Source organism: Callospermophilus lateralis, chromosome 2 (assembly GCF_048772815.1).
Source record: "Callospermophilus lateralis isolate mCalLat2 chromosome 2, mCalLat2.hap1, whole genome shotgun sequence".
NCBI lineage: Eukaryota > Metazoa > Chordata > Mammalia > Rodentia > Sciuridae > Callospermophilus > Callospermophilus lateralis.
Genome location: NC_135306.1, coordinates 125,107,183 through 125,124,565, shown reverse-complemented (window position 1 = coordinate 125,124,565; position 17,383 = coordinate 125,107,183). Strand labels below are relative to the sequence as shown.

The following is a 17,383-nucleotide window of genomic DNA, read 5'->3' as shown; positions in this document are numbered from 1 at the left end:
TGGCTCACCCCAACATATCTCTTCTCCCTGGATATGTTCACAGAAGCTTGTAACCGGTAACCTGGGAAGCTGTCCTGCTGATGAAACCTAGCAGAGTTTAAGTGCAATATAAGGAGTAGAATCTGATGTGATAGAGATGCCAAAGAAATGTTTTCTTCACAATTTCATTCTCTCTTGTTTGATTTAGAAAAGAATAGGTTGTCAAGACCTACCTTTGTTACCATAATCCAGGTCAGGCTGTATAAATATGAATCAGAAAGCCAGCATGACCTGAGCAGTGTCTCATCAACAGCCTTGCACACTGTAAAGATCAAAAGCTTATTAAGTCACCATGTTTTAACATTCTTCACTCATCTATTTGAAGCATGTTACTATTGGACAATGTTAAGATTTTTGCATTTAACTTCAAGCCTTAGAAAACAAAGGGATTGTGTTGTTCAGCAGTTTCCAAATGAACTTAGCATTTTGGTTAAATATATCTCAAGTTATGTCTGACCAACAGAAGTAACTTTTATGTTCTGAAATTATAGAAATAGGATGCTGAATTCATAATTAAAAACAGAATAATTTCAAAAATATTATGACTTTTTAAAATATTGGGGCACTAGTTACCTTAAAATACTTATGTAACAAGGATAATTTTTTGGGACAAAGTTTTGTGTGGGGGGTTATATTTATCTATTTACGCATTTTATTCTATTACATATGTAAAATATATTTATATACAAAAGATTTAGATGCTATGAAGTCATTTATAATGCTAACCTGTTTATCTAATCTTAGCTTAAGATATATATATATATATATATATATATATATATATAGAGAGAGAGAGAGAGAGAGAGAGAGACATAAAGAATTCTAAAATAAATATACCACTCAATATAGAACTTATGAATTACCATGTACCCCTTACTCTAAATTCTGCCTTTTTTCAATGCTGAAATATAATATTTTTGAATTTTGTGTTCCATACATATATTTTGATGTAATTTTAGTATATATGTTGGAATAGCTATCATTAGTATTTATCTATTAATGTTTTAAACTTCAAATAATTGAAAATGTACTCTTTGGATTTTTCTGCAAATTTTTTTCCCGTAACATGACAGTTGGGGTTCAATGGACAGGTCTTTATGCTACAACCTCACTCAGTCACCAAATGCTGGCTGCCCCAGGAAGAATGTGACTTGGACAAATAAACTTTCTGTGCCTGAGGCTGACTTTGAAGATGCCAACAGCTGGTTTTATTTAAAATTTGATATTTTGCTAATCGGGAATTTGTTTGCTAGTTTTTATTTTTAAAATGTCTGGTTTATCTTGATTTCTGAATTTTGGGGGTTGGGGCATTAAATTTTGTACCTAGGGCAAGGGCCTCACTCACCTGATGTGTCTCAAACTAATCCTGAGAAGCTGTCTGATAACTTTACTCCCTGCAGCCAGGCAGGAAATACTTCCTACAAGAGGGTTCTGGACATTGAAACAGGGTTTCTATCAGAGGAAATGATGTTCTCCATGGTGGATTCTTTCTCAGCCTGCATCCCCAGTGTGTATGCCCCTAGCCCCTAGCCAACCTGCAGAGGGAGAGATAAATATTTATTGTTTTAAGTTCCTGAGATTGAGGGTTATTTATTACCTAGACCATCTTAATGTATGCAGAAATTGGTACTCACAGTACAATGTTGTGAAATTATATGCATATTTTATGGTTTTGTTTATAGTTCCTGGCTCACAATGCTCGAAACGTTATTATTTTTTAAATGAATATAATTATAAGGCTAACAAATTTGGTCTTTTGTTCTCAGTTCCTGAAGCAGCTTAGGAACAGCTTCAGAGTTAAGATAGGCAAGTGACAGTTTGTTTTGTTATAATATTGAGATACTTTAGGGCTCAAAACAGACCTCAGCAAGAAAAGTCTCTCTTTGCTCTTCTGCTGTCCTTTTACCTCCTCCTTCTTCTCCCAAAACAAGAAAATTTTCTTCCTTGGGGAAAAGAAATTCTATTCCCCACCTTTCTGTATAAGAGCTGGCCATAAAGAAATTTGCTGATCTACATTGTCTTATAGTAAATCATAAGACCCTCCACATGAGAAGGGTCCAAACATGGGAGAAAACTGTTGCTTAGAAAGGCAGAGATGAATCAGAAAAGATAGGTCTTGCTGGGTTTCCATATTCAGTCTGAGTACATTAGCTCACACCGCTTTTGTCCAATCACGTTTTGACATGGTTCTCCATCCTTCAATGATGCTGATGCAATGAAATCTTCACAAAAACCCAGAAGGACAGATTTGAAGGTTCCTGGAGGGTGGCACAGCAGAGAGGACAGGGAAGGGCTGCTCCCCTCCCCATGCTTTGCCCTATTCTTCCTTTCATATGTATCTTTATAATAAACCAGTAAGTGTGTTTTCCTGAATTTAGTGAGCTGATTGAGGAAATTAATTAAATCTGGGGGAGGGTCATCCAGACTCCAATGGGTAGGTATTTCATTAGAAATTCTGGAGGTCCAGATTTATGACAGGCAGCCAAGTAGAAAGCAGTCCTGAGGTATTGAGCCCTCAGCCTATGGGATCTGATGCTACCTCCAGGATGAAAGGGTTAGAACTGAGGATGCTCAACTGCTGTCTGCTAGAGAATTGAGTGCTTGCTTGATGATGGGGAGAAATCCCTACACATTTTGGAAGCATATAAGTAATCTGTGTGAGGACTCTATAGTAGGAGAAACCGAGTTTCCGTTTGTTTTTCTACTATATTATCAGAGATGCTTAATGGCAACCTAAAATATAAAAAGCAGTTGGCACTGCTTTAATGATTAGGATATGGATAGCAAGGAAATTGCTATCAGAGGCTGGAAAGATGACAAACCATCTTATGTAGTGGCAAAACAGTGAAATTAGAGTTATTGGTTTTTTGGGGAGGAAGATCTTGTACCTGACTCACTTCTTGCTATAGAAAAAGACTCAGAAAAAAAAATATGATATGTAAAAATAAAAAGGTGATATGTGAGAAAATGTGATATGTGTCGATTACTTTGTCTTTGGCCAGTTATTAAAAGAAAGCTGTATGCCTGCGGGGGGGGGGGCAGTAGGGGGGTTCAGTTCACAAGCAGGAATGAAGGGGAGTAGAGGGAGTTTGGTACTTCTATTCATGGAATCAGAAGAGATTGCTATTCAATCCCAAGCATTAAGACCAAATGGAGAAAACCTAGAATCACAAAGTCTGATTAAAAGTTGGCCTTTCAGCAAGGGAATAACTAAAGGTATGATTGGAATACTCACCACTAATGTACCTAAAGCCTACATTTGTGGAGTCCAGCAAGTTACACACTTCTCTGTTTACTTTGGGCTTCTGTCACTACTATTGAGAATGACCGTTTAAGTATCTTTTTAAAAGATGATTTACCTTTTCTTTCTGTATGCTTTTATGATCTTCTCTTTGTCTTCATTGTCCTGAAATTTGATTTTGGTATATCTAGATAAGCTTTTACTTATTAGATTTATTTATTTGAATGCATTAAATATCCTCTTTTACATTCTTCATTTGAATATTTCAGTATCTGAAGTTCTCATTCTAAATATATTGTTCATTATTTTTGCTTAATCTTTCTTGGTAGAACTAGCTGTTCATGTAATTGGTAAGTTACTTTTTTGTTATGACAGCACAATTAATTGAGCTTATCTTTGGAAATCTTGAGGAGACTGGCTAAAGATTCTTTTATCCAAAGAGTATCTTTTTTGTTTTCTGTTACCATAATAAAATACTTGAGACTAGGTAATTTATAAGGAAAAAAGGGCTTATTTATTTAACTCACAGTTCTGAAGTTTGGGAAGTTTGAGATTGGACAACTTCAACTGGTGAGGACCTTATGCTGCTTCCTAACCCAAAGATACAGTATCACATGGCAGGAACAGATGCGAGAGTGGTAAGTGGGTGCATACAGAAGAGAAAAAAGGGCAAAGGAACTGATCCACTTTAGAACAACTGGCTTTCACAAGAGCTATGTGACGACTGGATTGGGTTGCCTGCTGAGGCGGAGACTGGCTTCATTCTGGCTTCTTGATATTTTTTTTTATCAGATCTTCATTTTCTTAGGTCTTTACCTAAGTCTTAAAGACTTGTTCTTTTTATCTTTTTTTTTTCCCTCTTTTTGAGGAACGTGAGCATGGATCCGGCTTTTCCGCAAAGTTTGCCTTGCTTGGAAGCATCTGATTCTAGGGTCTTTTCACCAATACCTGTGATTAATGGTCCCGAGGAAATTTATCCACCTGTTCAAATGTCATCTGCTGAGATGCCCCTTACAGAGACTGCAGTCTCTCCCTCTCCATCCTCCATGGACCTGCTTATTCAGGATAGCCCTGATTCTTCTACCAGTCCCAAAGTGAAACCATCCACTTCTGTACAGGAAAGCACAATAAAGAAGGAAGACAGTAAGATCCAGGTCAAGAAAGAGAAGATGCGCACAGTGTTTTCTCAGACTCAGCTGTGTATACTAAATGACAGGTTTCAGAAACAAAAATACCTCAGCCTGCAGCAGATGCAAGAACTTTCCAGCAATCTGAACCTTAGCTACAAACAGGTTAAGACCTTGTTCCAAAACCAAAGAATGAAATCTAAGAGATGGCAGAAAAACAACTGGCCAAAGAATAGCAATAGTGTGACTCAGGGCTCACTACCCACTGAATATTCAGGTCCCTACTCTAATTATAACCAGGGGTACCAGGTTAATTCACCTGGAAACCTTCCACCATGGAGCAATCAGACCTGGAACAACCCAACTTGGAGCAACCAGACCTGGAACAGCCGGTCTTGGAGCAGCCAGTCTTGGAATAGCCAGTCTTGGAGCAACCACTCCTGGAATACTCAGACCTGGTATACCCAATCCTGGAACAATCAGGCCTGGAACAATTCTTTCTATAACTATGGAGAGGAATCTCTGCAGCCCTCTATGCAGTTCCAGCAAAATTTTCCTGCCAGTGATTTGGAGACCACCTTGGCAATCACTGGTGAAAGCCATAGGTATTTTAGTACTCCACAATCCATGGATTTATTCCTAAATTACTCTCTTAACAGACAGTCTGAAAATATGTAAGGATGGGTACATGATTCATTTTTGGTCTGGGCAGTGGCTCAATTCCTTCCTTGAGGGATTTTTTTAATATTTATTTTTTAGTTTTAGGAGATACAATATGTTTATTTTATTTTTATATGGTGCTGAGAACCAAACCCAGTGCCTCACACTTGTTAGGTGAGCACTCTACCACTTGAGCCACAACCATAGCCCAATTTTTTTGTTTTTGTTTTTGTTTTTAACTTTGAAGCTGTATACTTTTCTGCTTGATATCCTGGTTCTCATTGTGCTACTGTGCCAATTTGAGGATTTTGAGTCTGATTAGAGACTCATCAAAGACAAGTTTTTGTGTGTATATGGTGCTGGGGATCAAACTCGGGGCCTCATGCATGCTAGGAAAACACTCCACCACTGAGCCATATTCCAGCCCTCAAAGAGATTTTTTGATTGTTGTTGATAGACCTTTATTTTATCTATTTATATGCAGCGCTGAGAACTGAACCCAGTGCCTCACATATGCCAGGCAAGGGCACTAGTGCTGAGCCCCAGCCCCAGCCTAAAGAAGTTTTAATAGCCTTGCTTGCTACAGACAAGATGTCTCTGGCTACAGATAAGAACTATTACTAGTTTGAATATCTTTTTTTTTTTATTTTTAGATGTTGATGGACCTTTATTTTATTCATTCATTTATATGTGGTACTGAGAATCGAACCCAGTGCCTCACACATGCTAGGCAAGCACTCTTCCACTGAGCCACTACCCCAGCCCCTAGTTTGGATGTCTTTAGGATATAGAATCTTCACCTTAAGAATAGGAAGTAAAAAAGTACAAAGAAGTATAAGAAGGATTAGTTCCACTTTCTGCTACTGGAAGGTTTTACTTATTAAAAAGTCAGTTGTTGCTGGGCATGGTGGTGCACACTATAATCCCAGTGGCTCAGGAGGATGAGGCATGAAGACTGTGACTTCAAAGTTAGCCTCAGCAACTTATCAAGTCCCTAAGCAACTCAGACCATGTCTCTAAATGAAGTATAAAAAGGGCTGGGGATGTGGTTCAGTGGTTGAGTTCCCCTGGGTGGTTCAATCCCTGGTACCAAAAAGGGCAGTTGTTGAGGTGAAGAGTGAAGGGTTAAGCTACATAATGTGCTTCATTGATTTCCTCCACCTGTTTGGACTCTCATTTTACTCTAATGCCTAATTTGCTCATTAATATTTGTAGAAAGATACTTAAGATATTTTATACTTAGCCGCATTCTGATAAATCAGTACTGTCAGATCATCAGATCAGGCCCCCTTGGAGTTGGTCAGGGGAGTTGGCTGAACTCCAGGATTGGCCAGGGGGTCCTGCTGATTGACAGGCGTTAGTCAGGAGGTCTGGCTGATTGACAGACGTTTCAGCTGGCATCTGATTGATGTTCAAAGCAGCACGGGCTGCTTTGTTCTAAGTTGCCACTAAGTCGCCACCAAGTCGCTGCCACCAACCTAACAAGTACCCATTTGGCTAATTTAAGTACAAATGAATAAAAGATCTATTTTACCTTTAAAAAAAAAAGAGCTATGTGACTTCTGTGAGAATTAATTCAATCTCTCAAAAAAGACATTAACTACTCTTAAAGGTCACACCTCTCAACTTTGCTACATTGATAACCAAACTTCAACATGAATTTTGGCAAAGACAAACTAAATCCAAACCATAACTAGGGATTTAATTTGTTCCTGGAAGAGGAAACAAACAAACTGGAGCAAATTCAATTTAATTTCTTATATTGAAAATTTCCATATTCACTCTATAATTTAACTTTTTATATAATTTACATAGAAATAATTTCACAGTTACATAAAACTGCAGCATCTATGTATCTTTCATCAAGATTTCCTAAATTAGTAATACTTTGCCATATTTAATCTCTTTTTCTGCATATCTAATCATTAGTCTTTTTCAGAGCTACCTGAGTACAATCTTTAGTCATGTCTCCCCATTACCCATTAAAAGTCTCCAGTGATATTATAAGAGCAAGGACACTGTCCAACACGACCCTGATATAACCATCCAAAAACACAGTGATGTTGATGAAGCCATGCCCTCTAAACCCCAGGAGCACTGAAGTTTTGCTACCTGTATCGGTAATAGCTTTTTCTTTTCTGGTCCAGAGTCCAAACCAGGATAAAATATTGCATCTCCAGTCTTTCTGCTTCAATCTAGGACAATTCCTTAGCCTTCGTCTTTTACGAATTTTGATAATGTGGTGGTGGGGGGGCAATTTCTAATCACTGTTTATAATTCTACCTGTTCTTTCATATAGAATAATTAAAATGTTCATGTACCAACAGAGTACATGTGATACATGTTTGTTATGAGACATGTTAAAATTGTGGAATGATTAAATCTGTCTAACACATCTATCATTTCACATACTTATTTCTTTGTGGTGGCAACACTTAAGATCAATAACTTTACCAATTGACATATATAGTATGCTTTATCTCATAAATGTATGTAATTTCTATTAGTAAAATAAAATTAAATTAAAGGAAAATAAATGTAATACTAAATAAATAAAATGTAATGTGAAAGATAATGAAAAGCAAACTTTTTCCAAAGGAAAAATATTCCTGAACTAATAGAAACATATTCCAGCTTATTAAGTCTCCTTTTTCTCCAGATTAAATATCCTCAAGTATTTTAGCCACTTCTAATATATCATAATTTCTAGTTTGGTTCTCCATATTTTAAAATATATATTATAATTTTTCCAGAATTTCATACCCATTATTTATTATTAGCTAGTCTGTAAATAATAAATTATAAAGCATAATGGTCACTTTCTTTATTTCAGACATTATATGTATAAACAATGCCTAAAATTAAATAACTAAAAATATATATAATATATATAAAATTATATATGTATAAATGTACACAAGATCATATAATATATTAAAAATTATATATGTGTACATGTACACATATATAATTTTATAAATATTAATATAAATATATATATTATATGTGTATACACATATAATTTTCAGCAGCCACATTTGGGATCAGTTGACAGCTTCCCACTATTCCTTACTTCCAACTTATTTTTATATTGAGCTTATAACCCACTAAATCTTTAAATATTTTTGCATTTTTTGCTATTTCATAGCATCACTAATTTTTTATGCTAGTAAATTTTTTAGACTCAAGTGTAACATGCATTTATAATTATTAGATTTTGATTATTTATGTTTATTCTTTGTTACAATCCATAAATAATGTTTACAGGTTTCATCTAATGAATCACTATGTCAACCCCTCACCTGTTAATTTGATACAAAGTATCTTGTCACACACACTATTAGAAAATTCACTATAATGTTGACATGGAGCTATTTTTTGTTTTTGTTAGGTAGATTCTGAGATTCCAGCATTCTTTTATTGGGAGCTAGGTTGAATGTACTTTAAGAAAGCACATATTGTGAGTTCAGTCCAGTTGTCTCTCCGTCTTCCAAACCCATCACTTAAATTTTTTGAAAACATGATTTTATAACTTAAGTGAGGAATAGGAAGGTTGAGTTGCCATTATTAGAGACTAGAAGTTAGATAGAAATTGCAATTTTTTTATTCTTGATGGCTGGCTCTCTTTCTACAGATTCTTTCAAGATTACTATTCCCAGGACATTTTAATGTTTTTATTTCTACTATTCAAAAATATGGAGGAATTAAAGTATAAGTGATTCCCAAGTCTGGCAACACAAAAGAATTATCTTGGAAAAACTTTTGAAAAATACTAGAAACATAGACTCTACCCCTAAATTCTGAAGCATTTGGTTTGAAAGGGGATAAATAAGTTTTATTTTTTTCAAAAGACCTCTAGTTAACTCTGATGTGAATCCACCTTAGGTCTCTGGGTGTTAAGAACTTTAGAGACAAATGCCATATGAAAAGCCAACTTCTTTGTAATGAGGAAGTGGACAAATTCTAGGTTAAACTTCCAATTAGAATTAGCTGACATGGTATTAGATTGGGAACAAATTTTCAAACAAAAATTTAGAGAATTTTCATATAGATATTAAACATGATTATAACAGACCCACTATCTACAATGCAAATATTCCAAGAGGCCTAAAACCACAGATAGTACTAAATCCTATGTATATTGCATTTTTTTCCTTTTCATACATACGTATGATCAAGTTTAATTTGCAAATTAGGCACAGTAAGAAGTTAACAGTAATAACAAAATAGAACAATTTTAGCAATATACTGTAATAAGAGTTATGTGAATGTGATCTTGCTCTCTTAAAATACCTTCTTAGAGTGCACTCATTTTTCTTGAGAAGGTGTGAGATGGTAAAGTGGCCATGCTACCGGATGAACTGAGGTGAATAAAGTGGACATTGTGACCTACCGTTAGATTACTCATGAAGATTACTTGAATATAAGCACTTTGATGCTGGGACAGTTGATATGATAACTGAGATGGCCACAAAATGACTAATGGCAGGGGAGACCATACAACATGGATATGGTAGACAAAAGCATGGTTCACCTCACACATGGGACCCAGAAACACAGCATGAGATTTCATCATGCTACACAAAACAGCACACAATTTAAACTTACAGATTATTACTTCTGGAATGTCCCTTTTAACATTTTTGAGCTGAAATTTCAGGTAACTGAAATGAAGGAACGTAAAACCTCACATAAAGGGGAACTACTGTAACAAGGATTGCTGGCACCAGAGAGTCACCTCTTTGCTCTAATATGTTGTTTTTGTCTTTTTCATTCCCATCTCAGACACATTAAAAATATATTAAAATTAGTTGTATTATCATGTTGGGATAGGATAGAGTTCCTCTCATCTTCATTTTAGCCCACATGCTCACATGTTTTATATAGTTTTAATTAGAGTTTCATTCTAATGGCAATTTTTCTTTTATTAATATATCATAAACCTTTGTCTCATTATTATCTGGGGTTTGTGAGTACAGGTTTAATATTCTGTAACATTCCATTAAACTGGTTTGTCATAACTACCTGATATGCCCACATTACTCTTGTATATGTTTATAGTTTTCTATTATTATGAATAATTATGAAAAAACAGGTTTCTAAATGAGATACTTTCACTCATCTTAAAAAAATGATTTCTTAGAATAGAGTTGCAGGAATATATTACTGAACCAAAACAGAAACATTTTACCAGTTCTTATAATTACTTTCCTAAAGACTTGGGGTGAAATTATAATGCTATCAGAAAGTATAAGTACAAAAAATTCACAAGAAGTTCATCAGATCAGGTTTTATCCATATCTTTTACCCAGTAATTGTATTAATTTCATAAAGTCAAGTAGGACACAATCTGCTTCTAAGATACAAATGTATGACTTGATCATTCAGAAGAGCTGTGATCAACTAGAGGGCCAAACATTTGTATTAGTCAGCATTTGCTTTAGTAAAAATGAATAAAACCTCAATAGATTATGGCAACATGTAGCAGTTTCATGCTCATGGGCACATGACAGTTTGGGTAGACATCTGCCTGTTTAAACACTTGGGTATTCCTATATTCTCATTCTAGGATTCAGGATGCAGGGATTGTCTGTCTAGAACATGCCATTTCATGGCAAAGGAAAGAATAACAAGAGACCAAGCCAAAGCAAGCAGTTCACTATGAAGCTTCTTTTTAGAATTAGCATACTGTCATTTCTCACATTCCATCAGCCCAAGCAAGTCACATGGCCAGGTCTGATAACTGGCAGGAAATGTACTCTACCTGCAGAGATGTGTGTTAGGTCCCATAGATGTGTTGAGGAAGTACCATAAACTTTATGCGAGTTGAGCAGAGAGTTGATGATAGTGCCTAAAGCTTTCTTTGCTCTGTTCTCAATATTTCCCTATTGCATAATTTAACATATTTTTGGTATTGTGTATTGCTAAATTTATCTCTTCAAGAGCAGTTATAATGCTTCCCTCTCTTCTGTGTATCCCCAGTGCCTAGGAAAGTACATAGCATATATATACAGGTCTTAAAATACAGGTCTTAATATATTAAACTGAATGGTTTGGGTGTACAATTCTGGAAAATGATCTGCATGGAGTTTTTGGTCTTCAAACTAGAAAAAGGTAATATGAGTTAATATTTTATAAAATTACTAGATTCCCTAATGTGCCTTTTTTAAAGTAAGAAAAAAATTATTACTCATATTTATTTTTAAATTCACTTCAGGAGTACAGAAGAAAGAACAGGCTTTTCATTTGTATTAGGTAACAGTACAAGTAGCATGTTAGCACTACTCTCATTCAAAAGCACAGAGCATATTCAACTGCACTCTCTCAACTCAATAGAAGCTTTTTGGTCAAGGTGGACTCTCCTTGAAAAAAAGAATAAATGCATAACAGGCTGACTTCTCTCCTCTCAGAGAAAAAAATTAAAAGGTTGCCTGCCAAAGACAGGAAATTTTCTATGGGAAACTTGTTTTTAAAGGTTGGGGTTCTGGTTGTAGAGGCTAAAAGGACACATTGTCACCACCAAAAAGATGACTTGATATTGTTGGGATGTTGGGAAGGGAAAAGAAAATATTAAAAAGGCAATATAAATTCAAAAAAAAACTTTATAGTCACGACCAATTTACCCATTAGTTACAGAAGGAATAGTGAGTTCCAACTCAATAGTGAGTTACTGCAGCCATGGAAATGAAAACAATATTAATATCCTTTAAAATCTGAAGAAAAATGAAAATAATAAGTATATAATAATAATCTAGTTTTGGCTATATTTGTCTTTTTTACCAGACTAATAATAAAATTTAACTTTAAATATATATATTTTATGGATTAAGGAATGTACAAAGGCAAGAGTACCGAGGACACAAAAGTTCTAATACAATCCTGTTCCAAGTGAGTAAATCTTTCCATGGAGAAGAGATGCAGCCATTGAGCTGAGGAGAGGCCTCCATGAAGGCAGGCTTGGTCTCATGCTCAGAGCAGTGGGAAGTATACTAGTTATTTAAGTTTTGATTGTAAAACTACTTTTTTTGACATGACACATAATCTTTTTATATTATTGCATTATATCTGATAATATTTAGGTAAAAATTTTCACCCATATTCTTAAGAGATATTTTTCTGTAATTTTTTTATTGTGTAATATAGTTTGAAATTCGGTATCGCTATACCGCCTGATTCGCACTTCCTGCTTAGAATTGCTTTTGCTATTCTGGGTCTTTTATTTTTCCATATGAATTTCATGATTGCTTTGTCTATTTCTACAAGCAGTGCCTTTGGGATTTTGATTGGCATTGCATTAAACCTATATAGAACTTTTGGTAATATCGCCATTTTGATGATGTTAGTTCTGCCTATCCATGAACAGGGTATATTTTTCCATCTTCTAAGATCTTCTACTTCTCTCTTTAGGGTTCTGTAGTTTTCATTGTATAAATCTTTCACCTCTTTTGTTAGGTTGATTCCCAAGTATTTTATTTTTTTTGAGGATATTGTGAATGGAGTGGTTTTCCTCATTTCCATTTCAGAAGTTTTGTTGCTGATATACAGGAATGCCTTTGATTTATGTGTGTTGATTTTATATCCTGCTACTTTGCTGAATTCATTTATTAGTTCTAGTAGTTTTTTTGTAGACCCTTTTGGGTCTTCTAGGTATAAAATCATGTCATCCACAAATAGTGATAATTTAAGTTCTTCTTTTCCAATTTTTATGCCTTTAATTTCTTTCGTCTGTCTAATTGCTCTGGCCAGTGTTTCCAGAACTATATTGAATAGAAGTGGTGATAGAGGGCATCCCTGTCTTGTTCCAGATTTTAGAGGGAATGCCTTCTATTTTTCTCCATTCAGAATGATGCTAGCCTGAGGCTTAGCATAGATAGCTTTTACAATGTCAAGGTAATTTCCTGTTATCCCTAGTTTTTCTAATGTTTTGAACATAAAGGGATGCTGTACTTTGTCGAATGCTTTTTCTGCGTCTATCAAGATGATCATATGGTTCTTATCTTTAAGTCTATTGATGTGGTGAATAACATTTATTGATTTCTGTATATTGAACCATCCTTGCATCCCAGGGATGAATCCTACTTGATCATGGTGCACAATTTTTTTGATGTGCCTTGTCTCCATCATGATGTTGATATTAGGTTTATGCTGGCCTCATGAAATAATTTAGCAAGTGGCTTCCATCCTCAACTTTTTTTTTAACATTTTTGTAAAATTTTTAAATTATTCATTCCTTAAATAATTGATTTAATTTCCAGTGACACTACTCACTTCTATAAATTTATTATTGGGAATGGTCCTGGTAGAAATTTAATTTATTTAATGGATACGGGGATGTGCAGATCTTTTGGTAAGTTTTGTTTTTCAAGCAATTTGACACAAAATGAATATGTTGCATGAGGCTATTAACAATGTTTGCTCCTTATTATTTTAATTATTGTAGAAATTGTCATAATAACAAAGTTTTATACTCAAAATTTAAAATTTTATTTTTTTATCTTTTTTCTTGATCATCTTTGCTTGTAATTTGTCATTTTTATCATTTTTTAGAAGCAAATTTTACTTTTGTCAGTTTTCTTCATTATCTATATCTTATTTCTACTCTAATCTTTCTTCCTATTTAGTTCATATTTAATTTTCTTATGTTTTCTGGCTTATGGTGATAATTCAGAAACATTGAATAGATATATTTTTGTTAATATAAATATTTTAGCTATAATTAATTATACTTTCTCTAAACTTTAAATATTCAGATATTCTCTATTTTGCTTTAACAGATATGATACGTTAAATGTGCTCTTTTTAAGTATAACAAGTATGATATATGATATTTTTTTATTATCATTCACTTTGAGGTATGTGTGTGTATACACATGCTCACCCTAGGTGTGTGTGTGCATGTGTGTGCGTGTGTGTGTGTGTAACTTAATTTTCCTTTTTGATTTCATCATTGACATGAATCTCTTAAGAGCTTGGTTTTTATGTCACTTCTCTGTGTTTCATTCATTTATTTATCTATTTACTTAGGCAATTTCTCTGTATTTATTACTTATTGATTTATCACTGGTCTTGGTATTGAACCCTGGTTTTATGCCTGCTAGGCAAGTGCTGTACCACTGAGCTCTATCCTCAGCCTTTATTGTTAATTTAATTGTGTTTAGGTCAGAGAATGCCTGTACAGTTTCAATCTTTTGACTTTTTACTAATACCTGTGTTATAGATCATAATATGGTCTGTCATGCAGGACTTCCCAGATGTGCTAGGAAAAAAAAAAAAAAACAGTTGTTTGTTGCAGTGCCATATATTAGGTCAAGGTGACTGTAAAAGTTCAGGTCTTTTCTATTCTCATGAATATTTTGTCTGCTGTTAAAATCTCTATGATTATATATTTTTTATTTCTTATTATATTTTTTCATTCTATGCTCGATGCATTTTGAAACTCAATTATTTGGACACATGTTTATTGTTTAGTTAAGTAATCTTGATAAATTGACCTCTTTGTATCATATATTATTCTTTCTCTTAAGAAGTGGCTCATATGAATTTAGACACTTCATATTTCTTAAGTTTATGGTTTGCAGGATACAACTTTTTTTCCTGCCTTTTAAAAGTATCTTACATTTCAAGTTTGTTTCTTTCAGATAACATATAGCTCGATCTTCCTGTTTTTATCTATTCTAACAACTCCCTAAGATTTGTGTGTCATTTGCATTCCATTTTTCAATCTATTTTTCTTCTAATCCTTTTTTATTTCTTTGTTTTTGGTTAATAAAGTATTTATTTTTACTTTTGGGCATTACATTTTGATATTTCCAATTGCTTGAGCTCTGCTTTTGTGTATTTTTTAATGGTTGCCCTAGGGATTAACAATTCTCATTTTCACCTAATCAAATTCAACTCAGTTTAATACTGTACACTTTCTAAAGTGTAAGAAACTTCCCACAAGAATAATTCATATTACCCCTTACTCCAATCTTTTATTTTTTTATATAATACATACATATTAATAATAAACTCCAGGTTACAATGTTGTATTTTCTTTATAAATCATATATTTCTTAAAATGGTTTTAAAAAGAAAAATAATTATTTGTATTTAATTACATATTTACCAATTCTAGTTTTCCAATTTCCTTTCTTTAAGTTTGAATCACCACATTCTCTTAACATTTCTGGTATGACAGGTTTGTGGTTGACAAATTAATTTCTCATTTATCTGAAAATGCACTATTTCTTTAAAAACATAGGATAATTTCACTGTATGTAGAACAGTGGGAGAATAAATTTTCTTCCTACTCCCCAAAAATTGCTTTCTTTTGCCACCCATAATTATTCATAAGTTTATATCATCATCCCAAATATGTGATCTATATCTCCCCTCCTCATGCCCCCATTCATGATATTCTCTTTTTGTTCTTTAAGGATTTTTTTCTTCTGTCTTTACTAAGTGTGGTTTGCCGACCTTACATTTCTGTAAGTTTGTTTTCTTGTGTGTTTGTTTTTAACAAAATTGGAGAAATAATTAGCAATTACTTCTTCAAGTATTTTTTTCCTGTATATTTTTTTTCCATTTTGAAAATATAATTCATGTACTCAGAATGCTCTGCATAATCCCTCAAATCACTGAATCAATATTAATCCAATTTTTTTCTGTCCATTAAATTGAATGATTTCCATTAATCTATTTTTTAAACTCACTCCACTTTGTCTCCTGGGTAAGGATTAATAAGTTTCAATGGCTTTCTTAACAAACACCTGCAGAATTATTTTCGCTTTTATTTTAAATTTCTATCTACACATCTTAGGTAGTAGAACTTTTTAAGGCCCTCTTATGTTGACTGCAAGGAACTTAAATAATTAAACTAAACGTTCGCTAATTGAATGGAAGTTTAATGGAAGCATCGTATGATTTTTGCCATATGGCTGGGAGTCAAGTGTTTCTTTATTAAGTGTCAGTAAGTCAAATTAGGACCTTGTTTTCATTTAGTTGATAGAAATTAAGAATAAATGGAGTACTACTCAGCACTAAAAAATGACAAAATCATGGCATTTGCAGGGAAATGGATGGCACTAGAGCAGATTATGCTAAGTGAAGCTAGCCAATCCCTAAAAAACAAATGCCAAATGTCATCTTTGATATAAGGAGAGCAACTAAGAACAGATCAGGGAGTAAGAGCATGAGAAGAAGATTAACATTAAACGGGGACGAGAGGTGGGAGGGAAAGGGAGAGGGAAGGGAAATTGCATGGAAATGGAAGGAGACCCTCATCGTTATACAAAATTTCATATAAGAGGAGCTGAAGGGAAAGGGGGAAAAAAACAAGGGAGAGAAATGAAGTACAGTAGATGGGGTAGAGAGAGAAGATGGGAGGGGAGGGGAGGGGAGGGGGATAGTTGAGGATAGGAAAGGTAGCAGAATAAAACAGTTACTAATAGGGCATTATATAAAAACGTGGATGTGTAACCGATGTGATTCTGCAATCTGTACATGGGGTAAAAATGGGAGTTCATAACCCACTTGAATCTAATGTATGAAATATGATATGTCAAGAGCTTTGTAATGTTTTGAACAACTAATAAAAAAACTAAGAATAATGGCCTCATGTTGGTATCACTAATAAAATGTGTAAAGTGCAGTTTGGGCTCTCAAGGAGAAATATTTGTGTATAACACTACTCCCATGACCATATGTCTTGGTTTGCTTGATTCACTAACAATTTGTACATGTTTTTTCATCTATGCTTCTCCTTATTGTCTTAAAATCATTCTTGTTTGGATAATAAATTATATAGTCATCCATTATATTTTAATTTAATTTGATTTTTAAAATGAAACTTGAACATACAAATCTATACAAATGCTTAAGACATAATAATATTTGAACATACAGACTTGAATTATATTTTTATATATAATATACTAATTTAGAATATTTATCCCATTTTTTGGTGTGTGTGTATATGTGTGTGGTGCTGGGGATTAAGTTCAGGGCCTTGTGCATAGGAGGCAAGCACTCTACTGACTGAGCTATATTCCTATATGCCCAGCCCTATTTTTCCCAATTTTAAACTTCATATATGTCTGTTTAACATTTGTATTTCCATCTTGTGTAAAGCTTTTTTTCCATTCATTTAACATCATTCTTCAGAGTATATCATATTTACTTAAATATAAATTATTTGAGATACATCATTTAGGGAAGAATTTACTCAGAAATTTTTAAACTTTCATATAAAAATGGACATAAAGACAATCTCCCCCAATTCATTATATAGATATATATTTTTGACATGTATATCTTTGTGCAATCTACTATTCTA

At 33.9% G+C, this 17,383-nt stretch overlaps 1 protein-coding gene across 1 annotated transcript; it reads left to right on the top strand.

The window, feature by feature from the left end:
- Positions 1–3,907: 3,907 nt before the first annotated feature.
- Positions 3,908–5,085, top strand: LOC143387702 (homeobox protein NANOG-like). Its single transcript, XM_076841930.1, has 2 exons — positions 3,908–3,918; positions 4,149–5,085. Exons 1-2 carry the CDS (start codon positions 3,908–3,910, stop codon positions 5,083–5,085), a joined length of 948 nt encoding a protein of 315 aa, XP_076698045.1.
- The last annotated feature ends 12,298 nt before the right edge of the window (positions 5,086–17,383 follow it).